At 40.9% G+C, this 27,504-nt stretch overlaps 1 protein-coding gene across 1 annotated transcript; it reads left to right on the forward strand.

The window, feature by feature from the left end:
* Positions 1–206: 206 nt before the first annotated feature.
* znhit6 (zinc finger HIT-type containing 6) lies at positions 207–27,497 on the forward strand. Its single transcript, XM_061078646.1, has 10 exons — positions 207–353; positions 1,350–1,415; positions 3,361–3,467; positions 3,709–3,794; positions 6,209–6,312; positions 15,545–15,613; positions 15,801–15,881; positions 18,179–18,259; positions 24,257–24,381; positions 26,830–27,497. Exons 1-10 carry the CDS (start codon positions 238–240, stop codon positions 27,258–27,260), a joined length of 1,266 nt encoding a protein of 421 aa, XP_060934629.1. The 5' UTR covers positions 207–237; the 3' UTR covers positions 27,261–27,497.
* Positions 27,498–27,504: the final 7 nt, after the last annotated feature.

A 27,504-nucleotide genomic window follows, 5' to 3' on the forward strand; every position in this document is an offset into this window, starting at 1 on the left:
GTCTGAATGAATCTTTACAACAATTATAAAATATTGAAAAGATGAAAACTTGGCTCCATCGCAATCTTCATCCCTGGAGGTTGTTGTAGTTCTGCCGCTGAGACACTAGGAGTCGCCACCGAGCGGGTTCCCAAACCGGAAGTGTTGTCCCACGTGTGCAGCCGGTGCGGAAGTGTTGGGTTTGTTGTGAAGTTTTGTGAGTCTCTGAGTCCAACGTGTTTCCGCGGCTGCTCCGGGATGTGCGCGTTACTTTCACCGACCACAGGGGCCGTGACACCGGCGGAGCCCCGGGGGGAGGACAGCGGGGAGGAGGAAGAGCAGAGAGGGACGAAGAGGAAGATGTCTCTGTCTGGGTGAGTGTGTTTAACAGTCAGGAGCTAACGGCTAACAGCTAACGGCTAACAGCTAGCTCATGTGCTCCACATCTGGTTTATCACTGACCCAGTTACAGATGTGTAGTTTGTGTTTTTTTATACTCAATGTCGCATATTTAAAAAGCATAAATAACTCGTTAGATAACGGTACATGTCATAGAAATATGTCAATTAATCAATCAATCAATTAAATGTAAACAGGTAAAATAAGTTAAAAAATAAAAGTCCTTTCTTGACACTTGTCTTGAATAGAAAAGTTGACAGGAAATGAAGGAGAATTTACAAAGATTTAAGAAATGACAATTTATTTATAACACACCAATTATCCAAGTGAGGTTTTCTTGTCCAAGGCAGATCCACACCTCTTGAGGAAGGATGATGTTAATTTAAACATAGAGTATATTCATCAGTTATTCATAAAGAAGTTAAAACAAACTAAATTCTTAAATCAAAACTAATATTATGAGGAATTTAAAAAGGAATGTTAAACCCCTAAATGTTACACAGTAGAACTCATACATCCTACTAATTTCACTCACTCATAGATATCAATTCTCCAAACATGCATGATTAATTTTTTTAATCAAGATCTCTCTCTCTCTCTTATTTCTTGAGAAATTTAGAAAATAGTTTGATCTTGCAACGTTTAAGAAGCAATAAAACAAATCCTGGATCTGCACCAACATTTAAAGGGTTCTTCTCAGACCCATATCCCATCCTTCCACCAAGTTAAGTGGTAAAATGTCCTCTAGTTTTTGCGTAACTATGCTAATGAACCAACGCAGATGAAAACATAACCTCTTTGGTGGAGGTAAAGATAAGAGAGGAAGCATTGGAGCAGATATTCTAAGCATTCAGAGAAGTTGGGCTGCCTTTTTTATTTATCTCCTACAGTTTTTCTCTGTTTAACTGTAAAACAGCTCGTTGTGTGTGTGTGTGTGTGTCTGTACCATTGACATGTTGTGTTTCCAACAGATGTGTCGTGTGTCGATCAGAGGAGGCAAAGTACAGATGTCCTGCTTGTCTTACACATTCCTGCAGGTAAGATTATCTCTATTATTATTATACAGTTATTTTACTGCAAAATGTTCAATAATGTTACATCACTGTTTGCGTGGCACATATACTACATAATGTGTATATTTATATTGCAACATGTATTTATATATACAAAGATAAGGAAGCATCTTCATTACAAAAGAAAATGAAAGTTGTATAATTTGATCCTTTAGTTTATTGACTAAAGATTATAGCTCCAATTCCATGAGGCCTGTTCTTTCTGAAATGAACATGAAAACCTAAATGTTCTATGAACCTGTGCAATGTTGGCACCAAGCTCAGTCTAGTGCATTGCAGGATGATGAGGAAGAAATAAAAGAAAGCACTTGATACCAAAGAACAACAAGGAAAGACTTTGCCATCTGTCTTGTCTAAAGCCCAAGCTTTGATTTGGCTAAAAAAATGTTCTCCCTCGGCTGTTCACCGGAAATCTCCCTGTGAGATTTAAAGTTATGTAATGTAAGACAAGACAAGGATGGGGTTTGGTGCATTAAGTCTTTGAAGGAATCTTGTGTGTCTGCTTGACCGTGTGCGATGGACAGTGTCAGTAAAACAATCAGAAAAAGTGAGGAATTTTGATTTGACTGTAGATGTTATTGAACCAGTTTTCTTTGTCCATGATCTTTGGTTATTTCCAGCTGAGGATGACTGCAGAAAACCTTCTGTCTCCTCATCAGAGAGAAATACTTGTTTATACGTTGATATTCTGATATTAGTCTGTAGATCTCACTCTTGATCCTCAGCTCCGTCCCTCCAATCAGCTCATGTACAACATAATAATTCTTCCATGCTCGTCTAATATCACTAATAAAAACCAAAGAAGTAGCTCCCCTCTTTCAGATTAAAACCGAGCAAACCTCAAAGTATTATGTAACGATTCCCCCCTACAGCTGCATGAAGAAATACAATATTTGAATTGACTTACTACCTGAACTGCTCTTTAACTCGTGGCCAGGGACAACATGCCACTCTCAATGCCACTGATTCACGGCCTGTTCCTCTTTCTGCGGAAGCTGAGACGTTCACAAATAAAAAAACCTTGAAATAGTAAAAGGCAGATTAAAGGGCATACCTGAAAATTTCATTAAAACGTCTCAAGGTTTACCAGGAGATGTCCAACCTCCTCTCTCCTTGTCCCCTGTTGTTCTGGGCATCGCTCATCGCTCCTGCTACACAGTCTCTATGGAGACAGTCTCTGTGGGACTCCGGCCAAATACCTGTCTCCATCCAACTTTCTTTCCATGCTTGTTCAATTTTTTTTTCTTTTCTAATAACATCTTCCAGAATGTCAATTACAGGCTCTTGGGAATAATCGTATTCGCTTCAGTGATGGTTTTAATTTGAAACAGTTTCAGTCAAAATGTTCCTGAGGAGACTTGAGTATTTAGGCTCTTTATCTAATTAAAAGTAGTAATAAAACTCTGGTAAAATACTGTGTTACAAGTCAAAGTCTAGCTCTCAAAATACACGTAAATAGCTAAATGTATGTTATAAAAGCATCAAAAGTAAATCTACTCGTGATGTGTTATGGCTCCTTTTATTTTTAAGATTAGATAACATCATCCTTTATTCCTCACACTAAGGGGAAATATGTAATAATATGTAGGAATGAGACAGTTGATAGACAGGAGATTATTCAGCTACAATTTCCAGTAGAATGTCACTCAGTAGACAAAGCTCCTCTGCCAAGGCCACTTAGAGTCAATCAAGCTGCACCAAACACAGTCACTCCAATAAATCTGTTTATTTTTCTGACCAATATCGATGAATAATTCCTGGGAACTTCAGTAAAAATGTGAAAAGAAAAACATCTATCTCACAATGTTAGAGAATGTGATTAAGAATTCCTGAATCCTCAAATAAACGTACAACACGACACAGTAGAATGATTTTCTGACTCTGTTTTTTGTTTCTGTTCCTTTTCCAGCTTGCTGTGTGTGAAGAAACACAAGGAAAAGTCTGGATGCAGCGGAGTGAGAGACAGAGCGGCCTTCGTCCCCCTGTCAGAGTTTGATGAAATAGCTCTTCTGAATGGTCAGCACCTTCCTCTCTCCAAAACTACTAAGCAATATTTATTTTAACGCCTCTGGGAAGACACTGTTGAATTTAGATTTTTAATTTAATGTTGTTGGGTTGTGACATTTGACAGTGTGCGTTTAATCAAAGATTGAAATAATAGTTGATATACAGTTAATTTGAGGGTATTTTCAAAATGAGTGGTGCTATTAAAAATAAATGATCTCTCTTACCTTTGTATTTGTACTGTTCATTGCAGACTACAGGTTTCTGGAGGATACAGGGCGATTTGCTGATGGCAGCACCAGGGACCGTCTCGTCCGGGTTCCTCGGACAACTTTTAAAGTATGTTCTTTTTCTACTGAAGGGCTCAAGTATCTAAACTTCTGAAATGGATAATTTTTTAAGTCGAAAATTCCCTCAACATTTAGGCCCCTTATTCATGTGAACATCCACAGAGATATCACAGTTTTTATATCCTCGCACAAAAAAAGACAAAGTTAATAAAATAAATAAATATATCCAGACGTAACATTCAGACACCATGAGGTAAGTTTTTCTGAAGTTTAAGTTTTATTAGATTTAAATGTGAGAAGCAGACTGAATTGTTTTGTTAATAATAAATCAATATAAAAAGACGTGTGCGAGAGGTAGAATAACTTTTAAAAGTAATTGCACAGAAACACAATTATGAAATTCAACATTTATTCTAAATTCCTCTGCAGTTTGTGCGGCTGTAGTTAAGTCATTGTTTCGTCTCTTACGCCAAACCACACATTTATGTAACGTTCAGCGTCTCTGCCAGTCTGTCCGTTCCACTCGTATTAGAGCGATGTCTCAGGATCTCTGTGAGGGGAATTCTCCTAATTTGGTCCAAACATTCACTTGGACTCAGAGATGGAAAGATAAGATTGGATTAGACCTCAGAAACCTTGAAAACGCAAAATCTCTGGAACACCTCAAGGGAATCCCTTCAAATTTCCCCTCAGAAACTTTCGCTTGGACTCAAGGATGAACTTTTAGTTTCAAAAGGTCAATTTGTCTTGTGATCTCACAGAACAGCTTATTGTGGCCTTGTGTGGAATGTGACATTTCAAGGTTGCTTTGAGGAATTTCCTTAACATTTGGCACAAACATTCACTTGAACTCAAAGAGGACCTGGTTAGATTCTGGTGGTTAAAGGTCAACGTTGCTGTGACCATTAGAAAACATGTTTTTGTCTTGTGAAATGTCAACAACACCTTCGAGGGAATCTTCTCATGTTTGGCAGAAACGTTCACTTGGACTCAACGATCAACCGTCTGGTTTGAAAAGGTCAAGCTCAACATGTTTGGTGATTTCGCAAGAATGTTTTTTCCTGGGCTCCTGTCACGGAATATTTAAAGGTTGCTTCGAGGGAAATTCTTCAAATTAACTAAGACTCAAAGATTAACTGATTGTTACTTGGTTGTCGAAGGTAGAGGTTGCTTTGAACCTTTTTCCTTACTAATATTGGTATCTACATCGCTCTTGCCCTAAAAGTGTATATGGTTTTGGCTTCAGTCAAAGGTCAAGGTCACTGTGACTGTATACAAATGTTTTTCACCTCATGAACATGTTGTTTCTGGAATGTCTTTAGGAAGCTTCTTTAAATTTAGTTCCAGAGATGATCTGATTAGAATTTGATGGTGAAAGGTGAATTGTAACCTCATCAAAACATACTATTGGCCAAAACTCACAAAAAAGACTCATACATGTATTATGACAAAATACACTCAATACTGTTTTATTCAATTCCTTCAGAGACTTCACTAGACTTGTATGAGTCTGGACGGACGTGGATGTAAACTGCTGCTCGGCTGGTTCGCGGAGGCGAGCGGCTGCGAGTTGGTAAATCCACTTCCAGGCAGCGACTGTTCCTGTGGTCACAAATCAATCCAAATGATGAGGCTTGGCACAGGAGGACGGGAGAGATTTGAGTTTATTCCAGATCACTGCGTTCTCATCTGTTATTGGCCCTTTGTCTGGCCCTGGCTCTTAATAAATCTGCTTTACTGTGTCTTTCTACCCGTCAATCTGAAGTCGTGAAGAAGCAACAGGAGCGCCAGACAGGAAAGACTTGTCCTTTCAGATTTAGATGAGAGCGGTAAAGAGAAGTTCAGGTCATCCTCAGTTTGATTGTTAATGAAACTTGCCCGGCTGGATTATTGGACGCAGAACAGATGTGTGGTATTTAGATCAATTTGTTCTTAGACAAGACGTCTCCCCCCACTGACTTTTCCATTGAACTGAAATGTCACACAGTCTGTGGTCCCAAAATGAAATTTGTTCCAAGGATGAGAACAGAGACTTTCTTCTTACGACCTGTTTCACTGGACACGGCTGATCTCATCAGCAGCATCTATAATTAATCAGATTATTGTCTGGTGCTGCTGTGAAATCTTAATTAAAGATCAAATGGCTTTTGTGTATATGAATCTGCTGTCGTCAGGCCTAAACTTAACCGCACATGTACCAATATCTTTCTGGAAACTACTATAAAATACTATGATGGTTGATGCTTTTTTCCACTATAATATAAATCTATTCAGTGATCTGTGTTTGCTATATAATTGTGGCCATTCCAATTTTCTGAAGCCCTAAATAACACTTTAAAAATGTTTGTTTTTTGTCAGCTCAAAATCAAAGATGTAATTATAAACAATCATCAATATTCACATTTGAGAAATTTAAACCAGTGAATTGATCTAATTTCTACTTAAACCATTTCTGTGATCCAGGCAAAGAGGCTGGCAGCCAACGCCAGAAAGTTGAACATCACTCTGAGGTTCCTCCCCATCACCTTCACCAGGAGCAAAGAGAACTCCACCTTCTTCCTTTCAAAGTAAGTAGCTCAGATACAGAGTATTTATACTGCAGGTTTACTTCAAATTGGATATTAACATGTTTGACAAAGCTGTATACATCCACTAAGTTTCATGGCAATCCCATTCAGTCGTCTTTCTGCAATGCTGCTAACTCTCAGACAAACAAACACCAATAAACACGTAATCGCCTTAATAGAGGTTATAACTGGAATGGCACTAAGTAGAGTGTTTACCTATGCCAAGGTCAAACAAACACACGATTGTGTAGAAAGTGATAGAACCCTGGATCTGTCTGTTAGTCCACAACTGCTCCAAAGCGAATTCTCTCCAAACCTTCCATCAAGATTATTGGGAATAAATTCCATTGAGATGGAATTTGAGTAGTTTTTGCATAATCCTGCAAACAAATAAACAAAAAAACAGGGATGTAAACATTAAAATATCCACGGTATTTATTATTTTCTTAAATGTGCTACACCGGTTCTGCCGTATCAGAGAAAAGAGAAAACACGTACATGCTGTTGAACAAAGTCGGTGTTTGAGTTTCAGTCGGAGCTGAATCAAACAATGTCAGACAGCATATCGGGGTTTTCTGATGAGGCTCAGTCCTGTGTCGTCTGCAGCAGACTGAGCTTCATTAGTGATGTTTAACTTAACCACAGGATGGCACTCTTGTTAAGCCTCACAGCAGCCGCATCAGTGCTGCCTCTCCTCAGGTCATCTCCAGGCATGATGACGAAACACGGACATTTAACCACGTCGATGTTATAAAAAGTCACCTGAGGACATGGAGGTCTCACCGGTATTTACACCGGTCTATAACTAACTGAGCTGGGCACAGCAGGGGGTCTTCTCCAGCTGCTGAGCTGAAGCCAGTCTGTTGACTCTTGTCAGATATCATCAGTGTCTGTGTATTTACACAAACTCACACACACACACATATTTCCTGCTGAAGATCTCCGCATCTGAATTTCAAGCTGCAGACAAACATCCCCCCCAGTATATTAGTCTGGTTAAAGCATTTTACACTGACATTCACCCATTCACACACTCATTCATGCAGCGTTACTATGTGCTGCACTGTGAATGTGATCTTAACACACTTATCACACGCTTCCAGCCATTTGGACTTTGACCCAATCAGAGGACGAGCTGCTCCACCTCCTCCGCCGCCCACTTAGGGTTTTACCCGTAATTGACACGTCTTATTAATGCCTTTGGCCTTTTTTCATTATATGATAATGATCCTAATCTTTTCGTTTTTATCACCTTCCTAAGTATTTAAACGTCATTACACTCACTATCCTATTCATTCAGAAGACAAAGAGTCCACAAGGCTGTACACGTTAACGACTTGTTTCTGAATAACCTATTAAACGTGTAACTGCTCGGTCTTATCTCCACATCTATGATGTGTTGGAAATTGGTTACATGATTTATGTTATTGTAATTGTTGTGATTTGTTTTGATAATACGTTTTTTAATGTGCTGTGTTGTAGCCGGTTAGCGTTAGGGATTGTTTACAGGAGTCAGTTGTTATAGTCATGAAATGTGAAAGATCTTTAAATAAGGAGAATTTGGCTTTACTGAGAAAATAATCAGAAACTGGAGAAAAAAAGACCAAGTACCCAAAGAAGAATCTTTAGTAAAAGATATACTTTTATCACTTAATTATTCTCTAGATTAAAATGTAACTCACAGATTAAAATACAATCTAGATGCTGTTGTTATTTAACTTGTCCCTGCTGTTGCTTTAATGATTTATGGGAGATGATTTCAGTTTAGTCAACAACAGGCGTCTGCAGTAATTTAAAGGACAAGGCTCATTGCTTCCTTGAGACTCTGAAGTAGCGAGTAATTCTTTCACATGGGCCTTTTTCCAATTAAGCTCGATTCCACTGGTGGTCTCTTCATGTTTGGCACCTTTTCTTTCTCATTTTCTTTTGACTCCCGAGCTGTGCCACTCTAATCCCCCTGTGGAGGAGGAGGAGGAAAATGGTTATTGAACTGCATATTAAAGTTTTACGAGTCTGAAATGCCATGGGACAACATTGGGTGCCAATCAGGATTGCCACTAAAAGAATCCTTTGTTATTCCCTGGGGCTTGTTTCATGTCATTACTTTCCCTCTCTCCACGCTCTTTTCCCTCCTCAGAGTCCACCACTTTGACACGTCTGTCTATGGGGTGCACAGGCTGTGACTTAAACATGCACGTCTCAGGATGAGGCAACATCATGTCAGGTTATAGCAGCGGCCTCTGCCCACCCTCCGGCCCGCACGCCCTAGTTCCCAACTGAACACTCGTCAGATGGTGACAGGCAGTTTTTGCAGGAAGGGACCAGCGTGTCTCTTAAGGGTTGAATTTATTTCATAGAGGTTGAGCCTTTGGGAAATGAGCTAAACTGCTCCAGCAGAAGACACAAGAAGAGTCTTTATGCTTTCTTTTTTTTGCCATGACAGTCTCCGTAGAGGACTCATGCACCAGCTGCACGGTCTTATGTCTTTGTTTAGTCTGGTTAGTCTCACCACGTCTCAGTGTGAGTGAAGATTATTCAACCAACCGCAACTGTGTACCATTCGCCGATCCGCAAATGGACACGAGGGACGGGATGAGGGGTGTACAGTACATCGTGAGGAGCCGAGAGAGAACGTGCTTCAGAATGTAACGAGTACATAATATAAGAAGCAGATGTGCGAGCAGTGTGACTGCAGCTGGTTAGCGACATATTCCTGCTACGCACTTGAGCTGCCAGAGAAGGATCATTACTGGCAGACAGCTGACGAGAACACTTTCATGCCTGGCGATGGTGTGCGTGCGTGAGTGTGGGTTAGTTAGCGTGTGTATCTCAGATTAAATGTTTGTACGCAAAGTAATGGCCTTGCTGCTACTTTCTTTCCACCTCTTGCCGGTGACTAATTTCCAAAACAAGGTATGAACAGTAAAGAGTTTGAAGAAATACAGGTCGCCTCTCGGTCCAGCCCTTGGAGGGAAAGTATATAACAGCTGGCATTTGGCAGAACATGGGGAGAGCAGTTGTGTTAGGGTGGAACTCTGTTTTCTACAGCCTCAGCCTGGCGTGGCAGGATACTTTTCCCAGAGACCACTTGAGTGGACTGGACAACATATTACAGAGCTGTGCACAATAACTAAACTTATTTCTAAATAAACCTCAATTAAATTGAAATACGAGCTGGCGGGGATCTGTGCCATGTATGTCAGTATGTCCCAATATTTTGAAACTAACTCAATTAAATTCAGTCACTTCTCTCAATTAAAGGAGACTGTGTATTTGTTTTGCGGATATTCACAGGCACTGGAGAACACTGATCCCTCAGATCTACTGCTATTAGATGATAATGCTGTAAGAACCCTGGTCCTCACCTGGTCGAGTCATTACAGCAGCATCATGGGTTCAAGCCCTTCGCTGCATTTCTCTACAGCAAAAATACAGAAAAAGAAAACATTCAAAAAAGAAATGAGCATTCCAGAGCTACTGGAACAGTAGATGAGGGGCATTAACTTAGTCCCTCCATTAGGCCAATTAATGCAATTTTCAAAATGCTGTAATGTCGTAGCCACAGTCATCACAGGTTTGCAGAAATCTGAGTGCGGTATGTAATCTGCCTCATGATGAATAAATGCAATCGTGAATTGAATCAGACAGAGCCATATTTCATGGCTGACGGATGACTATTCATCACTTTGCATGCTCAAGTGCCCGACGCCGCCTGCCTTCCAAAAAATTGGGTTCAAATGTAACAATCAGCAGCAGCAGCTTTCGTCAAACGTTGTTTTAGACTCCATCAGACAGCCTCCTGGCCGTCACTGGCTTGATTAACCACTGCTGATGCAGAACAGAGTCTACGCCGGCTGCCATCCGAGGAAAAATACTCCCATCAGAATGGCAAGCAGCCGTTTCATCAGCGTTGCAAACGCTGTCATCACAATTGGCCACATAACTGTGGGCTACACGCCGCTCCCTGGCTCCAAGTGACATTCCAAACTGTAAATTAACCAGAGACGTGAATGTGCTGCAGGAGCTCGAGAAGGAATGAACTCGCCATGTGTCTCGTTTGGTTGACTACGTTTTAATAATTAGCTTTTTCGATTTGTAGTTAAAATTTAATGACATTATTTTGTACTTGCACAGAGAGTCTTTAGTGTCAATGACTTTTGGCCATGAAACCTTCCCTTATTTTTTATTCCACACTGATTCTACAGCTCTAGAGGTGGACACAAAATATATCCGCAGCTATTGAATTATTATTCTTGACCCAATACATGTTGGCACCTTGGTCTTTTTACTCTTCAGCGTAAGTAGGCGATGACTAAGAAAATTAAGATTCAAGCCAGAGCAGAAAGAATGAGTCTTACGGTAATTTTTGTCCGCCCTCCCTTCCTCGAAACCAACCATAGCTCTGAATACTTATATTATTTGTTGTATCTCAGTTATGAGGCCCCAAAGACACCAATTTGCCACCCCCCCGCTGGCATCGGCCTCTGATGACACATGGTTTCGCACATATTGCGCCATTCGTGTTGGATCTGTCCAGCCTTTAATCCAGCCAGATGGATTTCTGCTCTCACTGCCAAACCACCAATAAGGCTTTCTACTCTTCGGTGTTGATGACATAACCAACTCTAATCACTTAACCAACAGAGTGTGTTCTTGTTAATAAATTCATCCATCCTCCTCAGTCTGCTTCATTTCTCCATCTCCTGCATGGATCACTGCAGCAAATTTGCTTAAACTAGTTCGGCCGACCATGTCATTGAAAGGGAAAGTTTTCCACCTGTTGTAAAGCAAAGCAAAAGAGCTGCTGTCCAATCCCTCTCCAGTGATCTGAAGAATTGTGGTTGACTCAAAGCAATTAATCTATGAAAAAAACATTTTTACAGTTTCTCCTCGAAGGCTTTCATGGTCACGCACTTTGCTGTTCACATGTAAAATTTGGTTTTCTGAAGATTGAAAATGTAAAAAGCTTTAAAGACTTGACTTTTCTTTCGGGCTTACACGTATTGCCAGTGAATGCATGAAGTAAGCTAACGGAGAAAATCAAACCTGAAAACATGCCTGTTCAAAAAAAAAGAGATTTACTTCTAGAATTTCACAGATTTAAACTTTATTCCATTGCAATAAGCCGTCTGCTACCAAACATGGCCTTCTGTTAATGGGCAGTTTTCCTCCAAAAGGGATTATTCATCAAACAGCTTGTTGGACCACAAGAAGCTTAACTGTTTAAAAAACGAGATTGACATGTGGCCAGAAAGGAGTGGAAAATGTAAACATGTTTTATTATTAATACTGGGGACAAAATATCATTCTTGCCCTTTTGTTATACATACACACTGAGGCCTGAATATTCTTCGTTATTTTTTGTAAGATATTTATGATGTATTTAAACAAAAATGTCACAATTTGTCCACTTACAGCCTAAACACCAGACTTTGTATTTATACAGCTCTTCAAGTTGATGGTTGCCAGGAATGACGACATCCTCTTCCTTTTTTTTTATGTGAAAGACAGAAGTGTGCACTGGTTCATCACTAACACTTTTCCTGAATTCAGGCAAGCTTTGGAAATGGGAAACAAACTGAAATTGCTAGGTTTCATTGTGAAATCAGTCCTAAAAATCTGCTCTAATACAACTAGAAGGCCACTCAGTAGAGAGCACACCTCCGCCAAGGCCCAACTTCAATTCCATTTAGTGGCCCTGACATTCACACTCATTGATATCTAAGGTCATCAAGAACTGTGCATTATTCAAAAGGCTTTACAATATCACAATGTTACATATGACCTGAACCTGCCCTCATTTGTCTTGATCCTCATTAGATTTAATTGGTTTCTTCTTGGTTCCAATGTTCCGTGCTTCCTCCCAAGTTTTTTGAAAATGTGTTCAGTGGTTTTCCTGCTGACAAACAAACAAACCAGCCAATCAACAAATGTACACCGCAAGAACAGAACATTCTTGGTGGAGGTGACAACAGCCTCTAAAAGTCTGGTTCTCTCTAAACTCGCCTTTAGGGGTTTCGTGTTTTCAGATGTCAAGCGTGTTGATTTTTTAGAACAAACAAAATGTTATTGTTCTGTCATTTTAAAACATAGACAGCAAACTTGGAAAGCCACAAGGGGTGACCGCTTTAACCCTCCCTATGTTACTCAATGAGTAATTTCATAGTGAGACAAAAAAGTCTGAATCTTAAATTTGGATCTCACGATATTACCTCCAGAGCTGTTATTAAACTGTCCTGCATGGCAACCCTCAGATAACCTAGACTCTGGGACTATTCTTCCTCGTTTGTATTCAAACACAAAACACCCAGTGGCCGATTGACACCAATTCAATAGATCATGAACCTAGAGATTTAAAGGAATCAGGATTTAATCCCTAGAGTAGTTAATCACTTGTACCGTATTAGCAATGAAACACATTTCCATCCATTTCTATATACGAATCCTATTTAATTCACTCAGGCTTAGTTCATGTGGCCCAACAAGCTATTTGATGAATAATCCCGCTTGAAAGAGAAATGCCCTTAAATGCAGGACATATAAGGCAGGAAATTTCTTTTGGCAAGGAATTCTGTGGAGGGTATAAACCTTTCAGCATAATCTTTGTGCGATTCAAGTGCGTAATCTTTTTTCAAACAAGCATGTTTTCCTGTGCTTAGGAGGGAGTTGCACCACACAACTAGCTTTCTACTGTTTACCACTTCTCTCCCTTGGAGTTTTAATGCTTTGCTCGAGGCCCTTCAGCAATACAGTAACTGCTGAGGAACCAGGAAGTGCGTTCTGTTATGTATTTTTTTTTACCCCTGCTCTCTCCTCGTTTCTCCTGACAATGAATGATGGCTCTTATCCCAGGTATGCACTGTGGCCTTGTCTGAAATTATTGCATGCACCTTTGGGCAAGCCTCTTTTCCATGAAAGACATAGTTTCCATTTGTTGTAATGACAGAATAATGGCATCACACCTGGTGCTCCACCCTAGGTACTTGCAAACCCACACACACACACATACACCTACGAAGCGCACGTACACCAAACCAAAGAATAATGCTGGAACCTAGCATACACATAAATTCCTCTGACTAAGGGGTTTGAGGTGATGGGTTCCTCCTACAATTACGTAGGGTATCTCCTCCCAGTCTCTTGTCTTCCACATCCTTCTTATAACTCAGAACTACCTTTCATTGGGTCTTCTGCCCGTTCTGCACATATTTCTCCTTCTTTTACTTCTTTGAATGACTCTTACCCATCCTGTTTCTGTTTCAAGAATGAAAAACAGGCCCCCTGATTCATATTGCTGCCACCTGGATCCACAGAACAAGCACCACAACTATCAAAATACACATGTAGCTGATTACGGAGTCTCTGACAATATGCTTCTCCTTTGTTTTGTTCATTATTTGCTGTGCTATTCCACTGTGTCAGTTAATATAAGGGGATTTTGTGATAAATATAATATATCAAAGAGAATAAAACACTTGCTGTGGTTATTCTTCTGATTCCATTTAGGAACATGAGTATAACATTAAATGTAAAATCCATATTTTAATCTTGGGCCAAGTTGGCGTCAAATTCATTCTCACATTAAAATACAGCTTTGGAATTTGCTGCTTCTGAGCCTGGTTGTAGTTTTACATCACGATTTTCTTGATCACCACTTTGGCCCAGAGTAAAACAGAGACCCGGAGATTGGCAGGACATTGAGTACACAGGATAATGTTCCTCAGGGCATGAATCGTAATTACCTTGTTGATTCACTGGTTTATTATGAAGATCCACAGTCCTCCACTACATGCAACAAATGATCTGTATCTGTGTTATTCAAAAATAAAGCATTTTCATACCCCCCAGAATTATTTGAAATCCAAGGACACAAAGGTTTTATATTAAACATATCAAAAGAAAACCTCCAACTGCTCTTAATCTCTCTCGGAGAGTACCAGAGCCTTAATAACAAGGTCTCTCGCATCTACTTTACAATTAAACCTTGCGTCTCTCTGAGGGTATGTTTCATCTTCACTCCTCAGATCCATCAAGGCCTCAGTCCTCCTCCTCTGATGGAGAAGTGGTTGATGAATCGGCTCCACCCTATATGTGGCAAATTCTGTGGTCTTGGTCCACACAAGTCCTTGTAGTTATGTTCACTGCTCCGCATGTGTGGTATACTGCTCTGGACGGGTTTCTGAGGATGTGCCAGTAGCTTGTATATTCTGTTTCTGTGTTTATCTACAAAGTCATACCTGTCTTTCAAGTCAGAAACAGCCAGTGGATAGTTTGAAGACGTTTGGGCCTCTAATCCACAGACAAACAACATTCTAAGACACGAAAAACTGAGATTTTTACAAAGGTCTTTCAATGTGCAGATTTTTGTGTGTACAAGTACAACCCAGCTTACTTTGTGCATGCCCACTACAGCGTAGAGTAATGACGATGCACCAGAAGCAACAACAACCAGTGTGAGCATGCTTACCGAGCATGCTCACAACGTTTTTCTGTGGTATTCAACAAATCGTTGATGTTGACTTTATCTCCAGCTACTGGCCTGGCATGCTTGTTTGAGCATTTGTGTCATTCTTGTCATATATATCCATTTGAAAAACATCTTATCTTCAACAATCAAACAGTTTAAATAACCTTGAGTTACTGTAATCAGCAATTTATTGGTTATAACTTCCTAATTTTTAAAAGATTTAAAAAGGCTGGAATCACATCGTCTTGTATCTCCTGCACTGTCTGAGATATTAGATTCTTCTGGCTATTTCTGAATCCTGGTGACAGTAGTAAATATGAGCACAGCAGCAGCTGTTTGGGGAATAAATGTTTGGTTGTAGAGCACGCCCAGCAACCCAGAAAAACCCAACCACGTTTAATAGTTACTGCCCCGAAGCATTACCCCAGAAGAAGAGATCATTCTGTGATATCCACCAGCTGCTGTCCCAGTATTGAGTGTATATGTCACGGTCTCCATGGCAACTCTCATTTATTCATTTACACACACACAGAGTCACACAGATGGACAAGATTTTGGAAGCATCCAGGCGTATTGTCTTGGAGAGATTAAGACTGAATCCATTTAATGCTCAGAATTCAAACAAGGACATTTGTGTTGAGGATACTGTGAGAGCACCGGTGACCTCATCTGTCTGTTGAACAACAGACATCAAGCACCACTGTGTTTTTTTTATATATATAAATAAGCAGAAACTAAAAATGTGTTTTTGTTTGTCTCATTCAGGGAAAAACAGTTCATGTGGCATCTGAAGTTCATGTTTCTCCAGAGCAAGACAGAGTTCAGTCAGAGGAGGTGAGTCATGTATAAATATTCCAATTAGTGAATAAGATACTCAATGTTGTTAAAGCATGAATGGTGAGTATCAACGGCCCTTTCAATAGTCAGAATACTATCAAGGTAATAATCATGATGTTGTTTGAAGTTGATTTTACCGTTTCTCTCACTTTTGCTCTTTCCTCCACCTTCTCGTTCCTTGTAGGGTGCCTGACAGTCAAACCTTGAAGCAGCTCTTGACGCCTTACATCCATCCCACCGAGTCGGACCCTGTGACTCGCCAGAAGTGAGCCTTGTTCCATCTTATGTCTTTCTGCTTGTTGTTTGCTTGTGTAGCAGCTACAGGTCGTTCTGCCCTCTTGAGCTCAGATGAAAACTGTGTTTGAGTTCTTGGCAGTAAGTCACAGGTATTGACTGAAGTATATTTAGCCACTGTGGGTTTTTTAGTTCGATTTATTGCCGCTGACCACAGCTCCTGCTGAATCGTGAAGCAAAGCCACAAACCTGAAGATCAATGACGTGCATTCAGTGGTAGAAATGCAACCACTTGGTTGTTTTGCTTCAGTCAGTGGACTCGTGAATAGAAACAGAAAACATAACAATGTAATAACAGGCCCAAAAATCAACACTGGTTTGATATGCGGCTTGGAAAACCTTAAAGTTCAAGGATAATGACGGCTTGTTTTCTCTTCTCTTGCAAAGTTCAAATGAGCAGTTTCACTGTTGTTAACCGCTGTAAAGCTGTGTTTAGTTTGTGGATTCTCTTGTTCATAACAACTGGAGGGAGAAAGAGGAGAAAACCGAGCTAATTGAATTTATCTTGGTAATTGCTGTTGAAATGTAGCTACAGTGATATCCGCACTTTTAGCAGCAAAGCGTAATAATAATAAACACAAACCAGCGATTTCAGCACCAGTGTGACGCAGTTGCATTCATCTGTAATTGCATCATCTCGTCTCGGGCACATTACACAGATTATAGGCTTAGTGTATTGTTTAAAACTGACTTGTTCCCCATGCAGCCTGAGCATCACTGCTGTAGATATGAAACAGCTGTTAAAAATAGAGCCCAAATCATTAGTTGATCAATCGGTCGATTATCAGAAAGTATGTAACTAAATTATGTAACTTTTACTGAGCAGCAGCGCCCTCTGTTGCCAAGCGGTTATTCATTCTGTTGGGGTCCATGTCCGAGCGGATATCATGGGATTTTACCCATGATCCCCGGCTTCCTGAAGCAGAAACCGCCAGCTGTAACAAATACAACAAACTCTGTATCAAAATCTGGATAGTTTAAAAGTTTTCTCGCTAAATATTGCAGATAAACGTTTTTTTACTTCTAAGACTCACAGCAAATCACAACCACTCACTCCGGTTGAGTGTCTTCATGTTAATGTGACTCAAGACATAATTTCTCTCTATTTTTCAACATTGCCTCGAGTAAAAAGGTTAATTAGCAGCAGAACTCGTTAAAGCACAGAGCTGCAGTGGCTGTAAAGTTTGAGATTTACTTTCTGGCCACACGCACCATTCTTCATCTAAAAATATCAGCTGTTTTACTGCGGCCTTGGTTTTGATGACCTGAATCCAGTCACGCCAGACCAGAACCCCTGTAATTGAGTTTGGCAGCAGTGTGTTCAGGGATTATGCGTCAGTTAGAGACTCGGTACAAATCCAGTCTGCGTGTAAACAAAGGAACGGAAAAGAGTATTTTATTTTGAAGACTCTTCTCCTTACCACCACAAATTTCAAATATATTTTCTGTTTAAATTGAAATTTACAGTACAATGACAGGGTATGTGTCATGTAATGAATTTAACATTTGAACATTTGATCTGTGCCACCTCACATGAGTGTTAATGTTCTCCATTGAGTCGATGGGCCAGTTATTCTGAGGCAATTTTACATCCTGATCTTTCATATCAAGCAAATACAGTTTCACTCACACAGGATCCGCTCGGTTCTTCATCGTGTTTCGTCTGATTCCTGCCGATACTCTTTCCCCCCATTTATCTTTTCAATTTTGCTCTCGCTTCATTTTCTTTCTCATTTCCCGAGCTCGTGTTTCTCCCGACGTGAACTTTGAAGAAGCTCTTTGGTTTCGGACACGCTCGGTATTTTTAATCTGACCCTCTCACAGAGCAGCGATCTGACTCTTCTGACCTAAGCTTTGTGCTGATAACAATCAGCAGTAAACGGTCTAATGTAAAACTACTGTAAAGCATATTGCAGACGGGTGGAGCTCTTTGAACAGACACCAGGCATTTAGACACAGCCTCTGCTTCGCCTGGAGTCAAGTGAGCGGAGGTTAACTCCCCGAGGCTCGGGTGCTCTGGCCGTCAGTAGCAATTCAGGAGTTTCCCTTACACAAGATACTTCAGAGCCCGTGCATGCTGCCTATCAGTCAACGTGCCAGACAAGTGTACATTTAGGTCTCTGTTGTGCTCAATGGGCTCTTTGTGTTTTCACCTTTACCGTGACCATTAGAAAGACTGCACAGTTAATGTACCCACATCTTTTGTTCTTGTCCCTTTACTTGATTTGAGTCTCTAATGTCCTGTGTTGATGTGAACTTCTCGTCCAGGTTGAAGGTGTACGTGCACGCGCCGTCCAATCACGTGAAGGTCTTCATGAAGGCAGAGGGCAGGAAGGCCAACTCCGTGAGGTAAGATTCGTTTCCTATCGTCTTATTTCACATGTTCAACAATGTGAAATATTCTCGCTTGACTTGAAATGAACTGAAAGGGTTGAAGAAGGTGAATTCTTTCTGCAAAAAGGGTTTAATCCAGTTCTAGGAGGAAAAGCCTCTCCACTTGTGAGGCCTCTTGTTTTGCTCGTGTGTGTGGACAGATAAATGGACTTTTCACCATTTCCAGATGATTAACAATAAATAGAAACAATCTGAAGCTTATGTTTAATCAAAATTATCTTAATCAGAAATCAGTTATTCCCAATCATATGTCATATCAGTGACATCATGAAGGAATCACGATCAAGAAGTCAGAACGTTATTATAATTTATGATCATATCGAAAGAATGAATCAACATGATCCACTATGGAGTCAGAACATGACATCATGTAGTGTAGTAATGCTTTGGCATTTTCAGCCAATAACAAAATCTTTTTATTTAGATTAACCAATCATCTATCATCATATGGTTGGAATGGAAACAAGTTTTTATTACATTGACTGTATTTGCAGCACGGCCAGGGTCTGCATCCCCCCCACCTTTTCATTCTTTGTTTTTAAAGAGTAATTTATTTATTTATTAATTTGTTATAGTATTTATGCCTTTATTTAGTGCAACAGTATAGAGAAGGGATAAAGGGTGGGATTTGAGATGTTTGATATTACACTTTAAAATAAATAAGTAAAAAAAAAATATGCTCACTAAAGAAATATAGTTAATATTCTCCACAGTATAAAGTCCTGAAATACAAATGATGCCTTGTTGAAAGTGCTACAGACTATAAAACAGCTGCGTGCTGCGACTCCTGTCATTCCTCAGGCATCCTCTCCATTTGGCTGCGACGGTTTGATCGGGCCTGCCAGTCATGACTGGTTGCTTCAGAATGTACAAAGTCGACATAATCCGTTGATGAGCATGACATCACTGACTGAGAAATTCACTAAATCCCTGCGAGGCTCCACAGACTCTCAGGAGCGAGGCCTGAAGGGGTTTCAGACACCAGAGATGCCATCACTATAAAACTGTCCACAACTTGTTTTATAGGACCTACATCTCCCATCCCTGTTTTCTTTGTCTCAGTCGCTTTCTGTCTCCATCTCTCTGTCCTGTGTCTCCTCTCTCCCCATCCTCTCTCTATTTTTTAACGAGGGTCTTATTAGGGATTCATCATGATGGTATTTGTAGCACCCATTTGTTGCCTCGCCTACTGTCGACTGCTTTGGCTGTCCTCCATTTCCACTTAGTCGTGGAGTGAATGATGATCCTCGTGGTTATATCATTACCCCCCCCTGGCCAGAATGAAACGTCATGAAAGCTCCCATCCTTCATCCTCGTAAAACTCACTCTGCTTCTTGGTTTGCCCAGTGGGCGTGGTCGCACACACACTCTCTCACAAGATAAATGATATCATATGGCAGCATATAGAGAGGAATTACTGAAAGATGAGCGGAGATGCGACAGCTCAGTGCGAGTTTGAGCTAGTATGAGCTGTCACCTCTAACCTTTTTATGAATTTAATGAGAGTTTAAATGCTTTTAAATCTTTCATTTATTCCTTAAACCACACACCTTAAAATTGGGAGCTTTATTATAATGACATTACATTCAAGAGTACAATGTATTTTCAATACTTCACATCACAAATACTGCAGGGTCATAAAGTTGATGACATTTTCAAATTGCATTGCCATTTTTATGATCTAAATTAGATATTAACAAATTAAATTACACATGAGATAATTAAACACACTTAATAAAGTCAGATATTGGTTTTATGGTCAAAGGTCTTATTTAGAACCATGTTTAAGCCTCTTGAATCATTCACAGTTGGGTCTTAAACGTGCAATAAGTAGCTCCGACCACTTTCATTCAGTAACAATAACAAAATATCTACTTCAATGAGGTTGACATAGTGCTTTGTTGAGAAGCACTATGTCAACACAATATATAACATGGTTCTAATCGTTCTTAGGCATTTAATGAATAATTATTACACAGGTGCAATCAAAATTTGTGATTAATAATCTTTTCCATCTTTCTCTAGTTTCTCCTCCATGATTACATATGAAGACTTGATTACACTCACACACCACAAACAAGTCACAGATGTACCCCCCTCTAACGTTATATCAGCGTGAAAGCCAGAATCCTTATTCAACGTATGGATTCCCTTCCCTCACTGGCTGTAGTAACAGGTAGACATGCATGGCTGTGTGTGTGTAATAGCTCACAACTGTGCACATGTTTTTGATGATTATAGCAGATGCCTCCTAGGACGAAGCCAATGCTTTCATAATAACATTAAATAGGAATTTAAACCCAGAAATCTTTTTTTTCTTCTGCAAACCCACATTTACTCATCTATACGTTGAACACAAGTGAGGTCATCCTACCTGGAGATCATCTGGGTCTCCCCCCAGAAGGACAAACATGCAACAGTTGGAATTTGCCATAAAGCTTTCGGGGGGGAAAGGCTGTAACGGCAAAAAAAGTTTAGATCAACTGAATAAACGGATTCAAAAAAGAAAACACCAGGAAAGAATATTATGAAGTAATGTAAGCGTCTGCAGACCGTTTCTTAAACAACTAGGATGGCACACAGTAGAGCACATATCCCCATTAAGACCCAAACCTGCACACACTCATCATCATCATCTCCATCATCAGCTCATTGTTGATTGTTTTCATCAAGATCCGTGAAATATTCTCTCAGAAATTGGTGAAAATGTCAAAATATCTTGCAACATTTAAGAAAGTCATAAAAAAAAATCCTCTATCCATGAATATATAATGATTCTCTCATTGGCCCATTTCCAATCCTTCCACCAAGTTTCCTGAAAATCCATTTAGTAGTTTTTGCTTAACCTTGGTGACAACAAACAAACAAACAAATTGGTGAAAGCATAAAATCCTGAGTGGAGCTAATAACATATTTGTCATTATTTTGTTGCTTAAAAATAGGACCAGAAATCTGTTAATAACAAACGCTGTCTTAAATATGACCTCAGGCTTTGTTTAATGTAATGTTATTTAATCCCTGTTTATTTAAATACATATGTCAAGAACCTACATTTCTCACTCTACGTTCCCATCCACACAAACCACATCCGGCCAGTGTTGCAGCTTTACCAGTTTCTCCTCCACTTAGTGATACTAAGGAGGTTGGTATCAGGTAAGAGTCACATCGAGGTGAGCCCTTATCTTGGAATTTTTATATAATTGAGTCATAACAGCCGCTCTTCACTTAACAGCATCACCCATCGTGAGAAAAAGATTTTATTAGTTATTTCGATAAGCGTCTTTCCTGGAACAATCACAGTCATGAAGGAAACAATCGAAGAAGGAATGTATTGACCGTGTCTTATCATGTCTGCGGTGGTGAGTAATTCACGGATGTAAATCTGGCTCTCTCTCTGACCTCAGTAACAGTTTCCTCTCATAACCTCATAGCCTTCAGCCCGGGCTTGCACAATGAGGAGCTGTCTATGCTCAGTTATTAGTGAGTGTTAATTGTTAACACTGTCCTGTGGGGCGGATGAATCGCGGTGGTGAAATTAGAAAGCTTGTGCTAATGAGAATCACCTTACGTGAACTGCTAGAGTTTCATAATTCGGCCATTGCCAAAGTGCAGCTCGAGGAAGAAGAGGAACCCCTCCAAACTGAGGTCACAGCCAGTTTGTGGTTGCAGGGGGCGCTGTTGCTCAGTGAAAGTTAATTAGTGTTGGCACCAGTTGTGTCTACTAAGTTGCCATTTGCCAAGCACAACACAAAGGTCGTGATTGCATTATTTGTTGTCGAAGGTCTACGGGAATATCAAGCAGGTCCAATAAAGGAGCTCTTGTGCTAAACTAAACATAAACGGGTGACCGGTCAACATCCTCTTACTGGAAAGACGACTGACTGTGCATCAAGAGAAGCATTCATACCCGTCTGGGTGTTTGTGTTACTTTCTGTTTATTTTTATTCACTCCACCCCAGAGATCCAGAAGATGCCATCTCCCCGGACCCGTACCTCCCCTTAGTACAGTGTTGACTTGACGAAGAGATGCTGGTTTTACATTAGCAGCCAGAAAAAGGAAACCTCAGTCTACTTTTCTAACCACTGTTCTGAGCCCGTAGGACACTGATGTTTCTGTCCTGCACAAGCAGTTTGTTCTCTCCCACATTTGTGGCAAACCCTCTCCTTAGCCTTCCTGAGCCTGTTGATCTGCTCTCCCTCCGCTTTGCCTGGAGCTATGTTCAGGCTGGTTTTCTGTGCAGCAGATGCTTCCTCAGGTCTCCTGCAGCGCTGAGCTTGTACTGGGTATTGTTACTAAAATAGCAGGGCATAAATAGCAGAAGTTAATATTGCCTAATTTGTCAGTGTCACGGTTACAGTGCGGTAATAGTTCTGCTGTATGAGTTTGTGGTTATCCGTATTCTCCATTGCAGTCGGCCTCAGATGTTATGTTACTTGCAGAAAAGAGTCTTTATGCATGTTCTGAATTTGCCTCCCTTGAAGGCAGAATGAAAAGCACGCTGTCGTACAGTGGCCAAGATCTGCTGAGCTGTCAAAATGTTGGGAATAATGCCACAGATCCAATGGCCACAAGTGAGTACTAGTTCATTACTGTCCATCATATCCTGACACAGCCATTGATCGAAGAGAAACCGTCCCTGAAGAGAACACCAGTCTCTGTTCTGTTCATCCACCAGAACACTGTATAGAGACCAGATGTGTGCGTGTTCTTGGCTGATTCATCCAACAGTGTTTCTAGAAATGTACGCAGCTCTAATGATCCCATCGACACCATAAAGAGACACAATGTTCTAACTTTGTTTGTTTTTTTTGCTTGTATAGTCACGTAAATACAAAAACATCTACAAACATCCCATTTATCAAAAGTTAGACATAAAGACAATTGATGGAAACCCCATTTGCAACCACATTACAAACATATGCAGTCCTAGATATCCTGCTGCAGTATCAGCTCCACAAGCTGGTTTCTGCAGATTATCCTTCCACCATGTTTTTGTGTCCAGCTTCCCAGAGGCTATTTATACTTCTCTGATGTGGAGGTCTGTCTGGAATACCATGCAACCACTCATTGTACTGTGGCAAGACATTTCCTGTGCGTTTTCAGACTCTCACTTTCTTTCCTTTATGCTGTCCAGGAGGAAGTGCCATAACACGGCCGTTTATTTGTGGGATCACATGAAATCAATCTTCAGCCCACCTAAGACCAGCTCTCCCAGGAGTGAGGGCTCTCCTGGAAACTGTCCATCCAGTGAAAAACGTTCACATAACAGCCGAGGGCTTTGATTCCCTGGGGGAGTGGGTGTCTGCCCGCATGGTTCCCAGTCTGCTTGTGCTCTAAGCAAAAGAAACAATGGCTCAGTAATCATCAGTCTGGCAGAGGCTTGACATCTGGAAGCGACGGTGCCAGTTAATAGATGTACCCAAAATACACGGTGCCTTGCTGTTCGGTGATGACAGCCCGAGCTGGATGGTTATGAATCAGTTGAGGAAAGTTACGTCTCCCAGAAACATCTAGTTAACCATTCAGTGATTTATGACTATTGCTAATGTTTGACAGGGCTATTTAGAGACGAGACTCGACTGATGTCATCTCATGCAAAGAGCTAGAGGTCTTGAGATTTACTTGAGAGAGACACTTCTGCATCTCTGTAAAGCCAATTTTCATCTTTTGAGACAAGCACCAAACAGGGAATTCACTTTGCCAAGAAGTGACTCAAATCAGTATCAATCCTCAGAAGATGTTCACCCACTCAACAAGCCATAGGCGGCTGGAAATGAAAAACTGCAGTTGCTGGTGAAAGAGTTCCCTGTGTGTCTTTGCTGCTGCCGAGCACCTAAAAACGTGAAATTACCTTAAATTGGTCTAATGTCACATAATTTACCTTTAGCATCATGTAATTGTGTTGAATTGTAATCTCCTCTTTGTCTTGTGTGTGTGTTTTTGTGAAATAGGTACCACGAGTTGGACATTCAGAAGAGCCTGAGGGACAACCTGAGTTACAAAACCCTGATTGAATATCCTGTGCTGCATGTTGTTCTCAGAGAACATTGGAAGGAGTATCCTCTAAAAGGAGCAGGTAAAAAAACAAGCCTTATCTAATTCTAACTCCTGCTAATTCCCTACATCCTGTCCTGAAGCTATTTTCTGCATCGACACTAACCTCTTTCTTTACTTACAAAATATAATTTCTTCATCCCTATATTTATCCCATCGTTCTGTCACTAATCAGAAGTGTGCATGAAATTCTGCGTAGCCCCAAAGCAGCCTATCTCCACTCCCTTGATTCCAGCAGAGTTGTATCATGTCCTGGGGTTTTTCAGCTGAGACTTCTAGTCTCCTTGTTCCCGTATTTTTCACTATGGTAACCAGTACCCCAACGGAAATGAGTGTGCTCTGCACAGCATCATGCACACCATGTTAACCTCAGCGATGACCATGGCCAAACGGAGCATTAAACACGGCTTACTGTTAAACAGTGACCTCATGAGTTGTGACAGACAACAGAAGAAGAGCGAGCAGCAGGTCAGCCTTCCTCTGCCTCACCTGTTTGTCTCCTCCACTGTTTATATCATGAAGAAGCTTTCAGCAATTTCCGTCTACTCAGATCTGCACAGTTGGCTAAACAGTGTCTCTGAGTCGGGTCAGTGTGGTCAGAAAACACCACAGTCACCCAGTATCATTACTCTGTCAGGCCCAGACTGGCTACATGACGAATAAGGTAATTTTAGTCTGAGTGTGTGTGTGTTTTCAGTGATAAGGCCTTGGTGCTGCACTGTTTTGCCCCGATGTTAACCGTAGAAACATCCTGAGAATTGCACATGCCAAAGCCTGGGAAGCCGGGCAGGAAGTGATAACAAGCAATCGCTCCCTGCGGCTGCAGCACGTTCAAGTGAGGATAAAGTCCTGTTGATGTCCCTGCCTGCTCCGTACAGGAAGCAAGCAGTCACTCACTGTTACTTTCAAATGTAGCTGCCCTTCAGTGGGTTAAGTTTAGAAGGTTATCCTCATTAACAAACATCAGAACAATCCCACTGAAGCCACTTTTCACAGCATTAAGATCCAGGCTGCCAGTGCTTTTAGAGAAGGGTCAAATCTACCAATGTCGAGAGAAGTTTCTCCAGCAAATTGGTGTCTGCTGTCCTTGTTATACAGAGAGAAATGTGTCAGCTTCTGAAACAAGAAAACACATGTTGACTCAACACGTGTGACGACTGGCGGAACGAACACGGAGCCGTATCCCAAATTGAGAGATCTCCCTGAGAGGCGCTGTTCACACTTGGTATTAACAAACATCTCCAGTGATCGGATCCCAAGTGGACAGCTGCAAGTTCTTCACTTCACATCTGGCTTTAGAACACGTCCCCACACTTGATCTTCTGAATACAGACGGCTCTGTTGCCGGTGCAAGAAGAAGCCGAGCGAAACAAATTGCTCCGTGCAGCTCTTAGGAAATAGGGTTTTACTTCTGAATGAGAAAACACTGAGAAATGTTCCAAATGTACCAATAAACCAAAGTACTTTGGTTCATTATTAAGCTTTATCCGGTCAGAGGACATCAGCTTAGTGTCTCCATTTGCTTTAACACGGCTAAAAGAATAGTTGGATGTGTTGTGTCACCTCCCAATGTGGTTTGAGTGATCGGATCTCGAATGCGTCACTTATTGCATCTTAGTTGTGCTTAGAGCTTGAGATCGAATCAGACTAGAGACAGATGTTAACACCGGGCCTGAAAAGAGACCTAGAAGATAACACAACTAATCTAAAATGTTTTTACACAACTATATCTAAGCTTGTAATTGATTCTCATGCTTTCAAACGTTCACACCAATAATATCTTCAGCAACATTTGATTGCAGCAGGTGTGTTTTTATTTCTGGCCCGTTGAGGACGCAGCATCCATAACTCAAAGTCGTGATGTGTGTGAGCGAACCTCAAATTTATGTGGTCGAAGTAACGTGCAGCCTTTACATTAAGTAGCAGCCATCGTTTTAATTCTCTCATATTACAGCACACATAGTAAAATTTGAATTGCATTAATCTTTCTTAACATAGTTGGAACCGCTGGCCAGCGTCTCTGAGGTTTACATTTTAACGTACATTAGTTCATGCACATCATTTTGAGCGTTTTATGATTTCACCAGACTGTGGGGACATCTTTCTGGGGAGTAATTGGCTATAATTCACAATTATTGTTTTACAGTCGTTTATTCTGCCGTCTTTCTTTCACACACGTCCACCCTACTTTATTACATAACTAATTGCTTGGCATGCTGCCTCATCCTGGAAACGAGCACGGAGCCAAAAACATGGCGTCATCGATCCCAAAGTGTCTGCACTGACCCTCGCTTTCTCACCCTCTCTGTTCAAGCATGACCCCCCCCCCACCCCCCCAGCTGTGCCTGAGAATTTTCACGATCACTCTGATCACTTGTGTGTATTGTAGTTCAAACAACAAGTCAGAATCATACTGTTGCAACAGTCTTGTGTAATCATGCAATACACAACTGGGGTCATATTGTTTCAGCTGAGCCTGCGTCAGCCCGGAGTGGTTTTGCAACAAAGGGTGAAGAGGTGGACCACAAGGAGGAAGATGAGACCAGAGTTTCACCAGCGCCGCTCGGGTCTCGCACAACACAAGGAACCGGTCCTGAGACGGAACCTCCACGGGAGAAACGGGCGAGGAGGGAATCAGGGGAGCAGGAGGTGGAAGAGGGAGAGATCACAGACAGTAGTGACGAGGAGGAGGAGGAGGAAGATAATGCTGCAGAAACTAACTTGCCTGATAAAAGCTCCAGTGGTGACACGCAGGTTATCACAGATGAACGTGTGGATAACTGCGGTGATACCCGCAGGGATCAGTGTGTTAACGAGGACATTACTGGTTCCACTGATGATATTTCAACTGCCACAGAAATAGCTGAGGGCAACAAGACCACAGAGGAGGCTGTGAAATAGTCGGAGTCTGTTCATACCAGGTTAAAGCTCCCGGCAGCTGTGCAGTGGAATTCTAATTCCCAGATATTCATTATGAAGTGATTGAGGAAACATCTGACAGACAGTCAATCACCTGTGGTTTCAGTATTTTCACCAAGTGTATTATCATGTATACAGAGAGTTATTTCTATGTTGCTGTTTTATAACTTAACCTTGTCTGGAATCATCATTTCTTAAATAAAGATTTTTGTTTTTGAATATCTCT

This window comes from Limanda limanda, chromosome 9 (assembly GCF_963576545.1).
Source record: "Limanda limanda chromosome 9, fLimLim1.1, whole genome shotgun sequence".
Taxonomy (NCBI): domain Eukaryota; kingdom Metazoa; phylum Chordata; class Actinopteri; order Pleuronectiformes; family Pleuronectidae; genus Limanda; species Limanda limanda.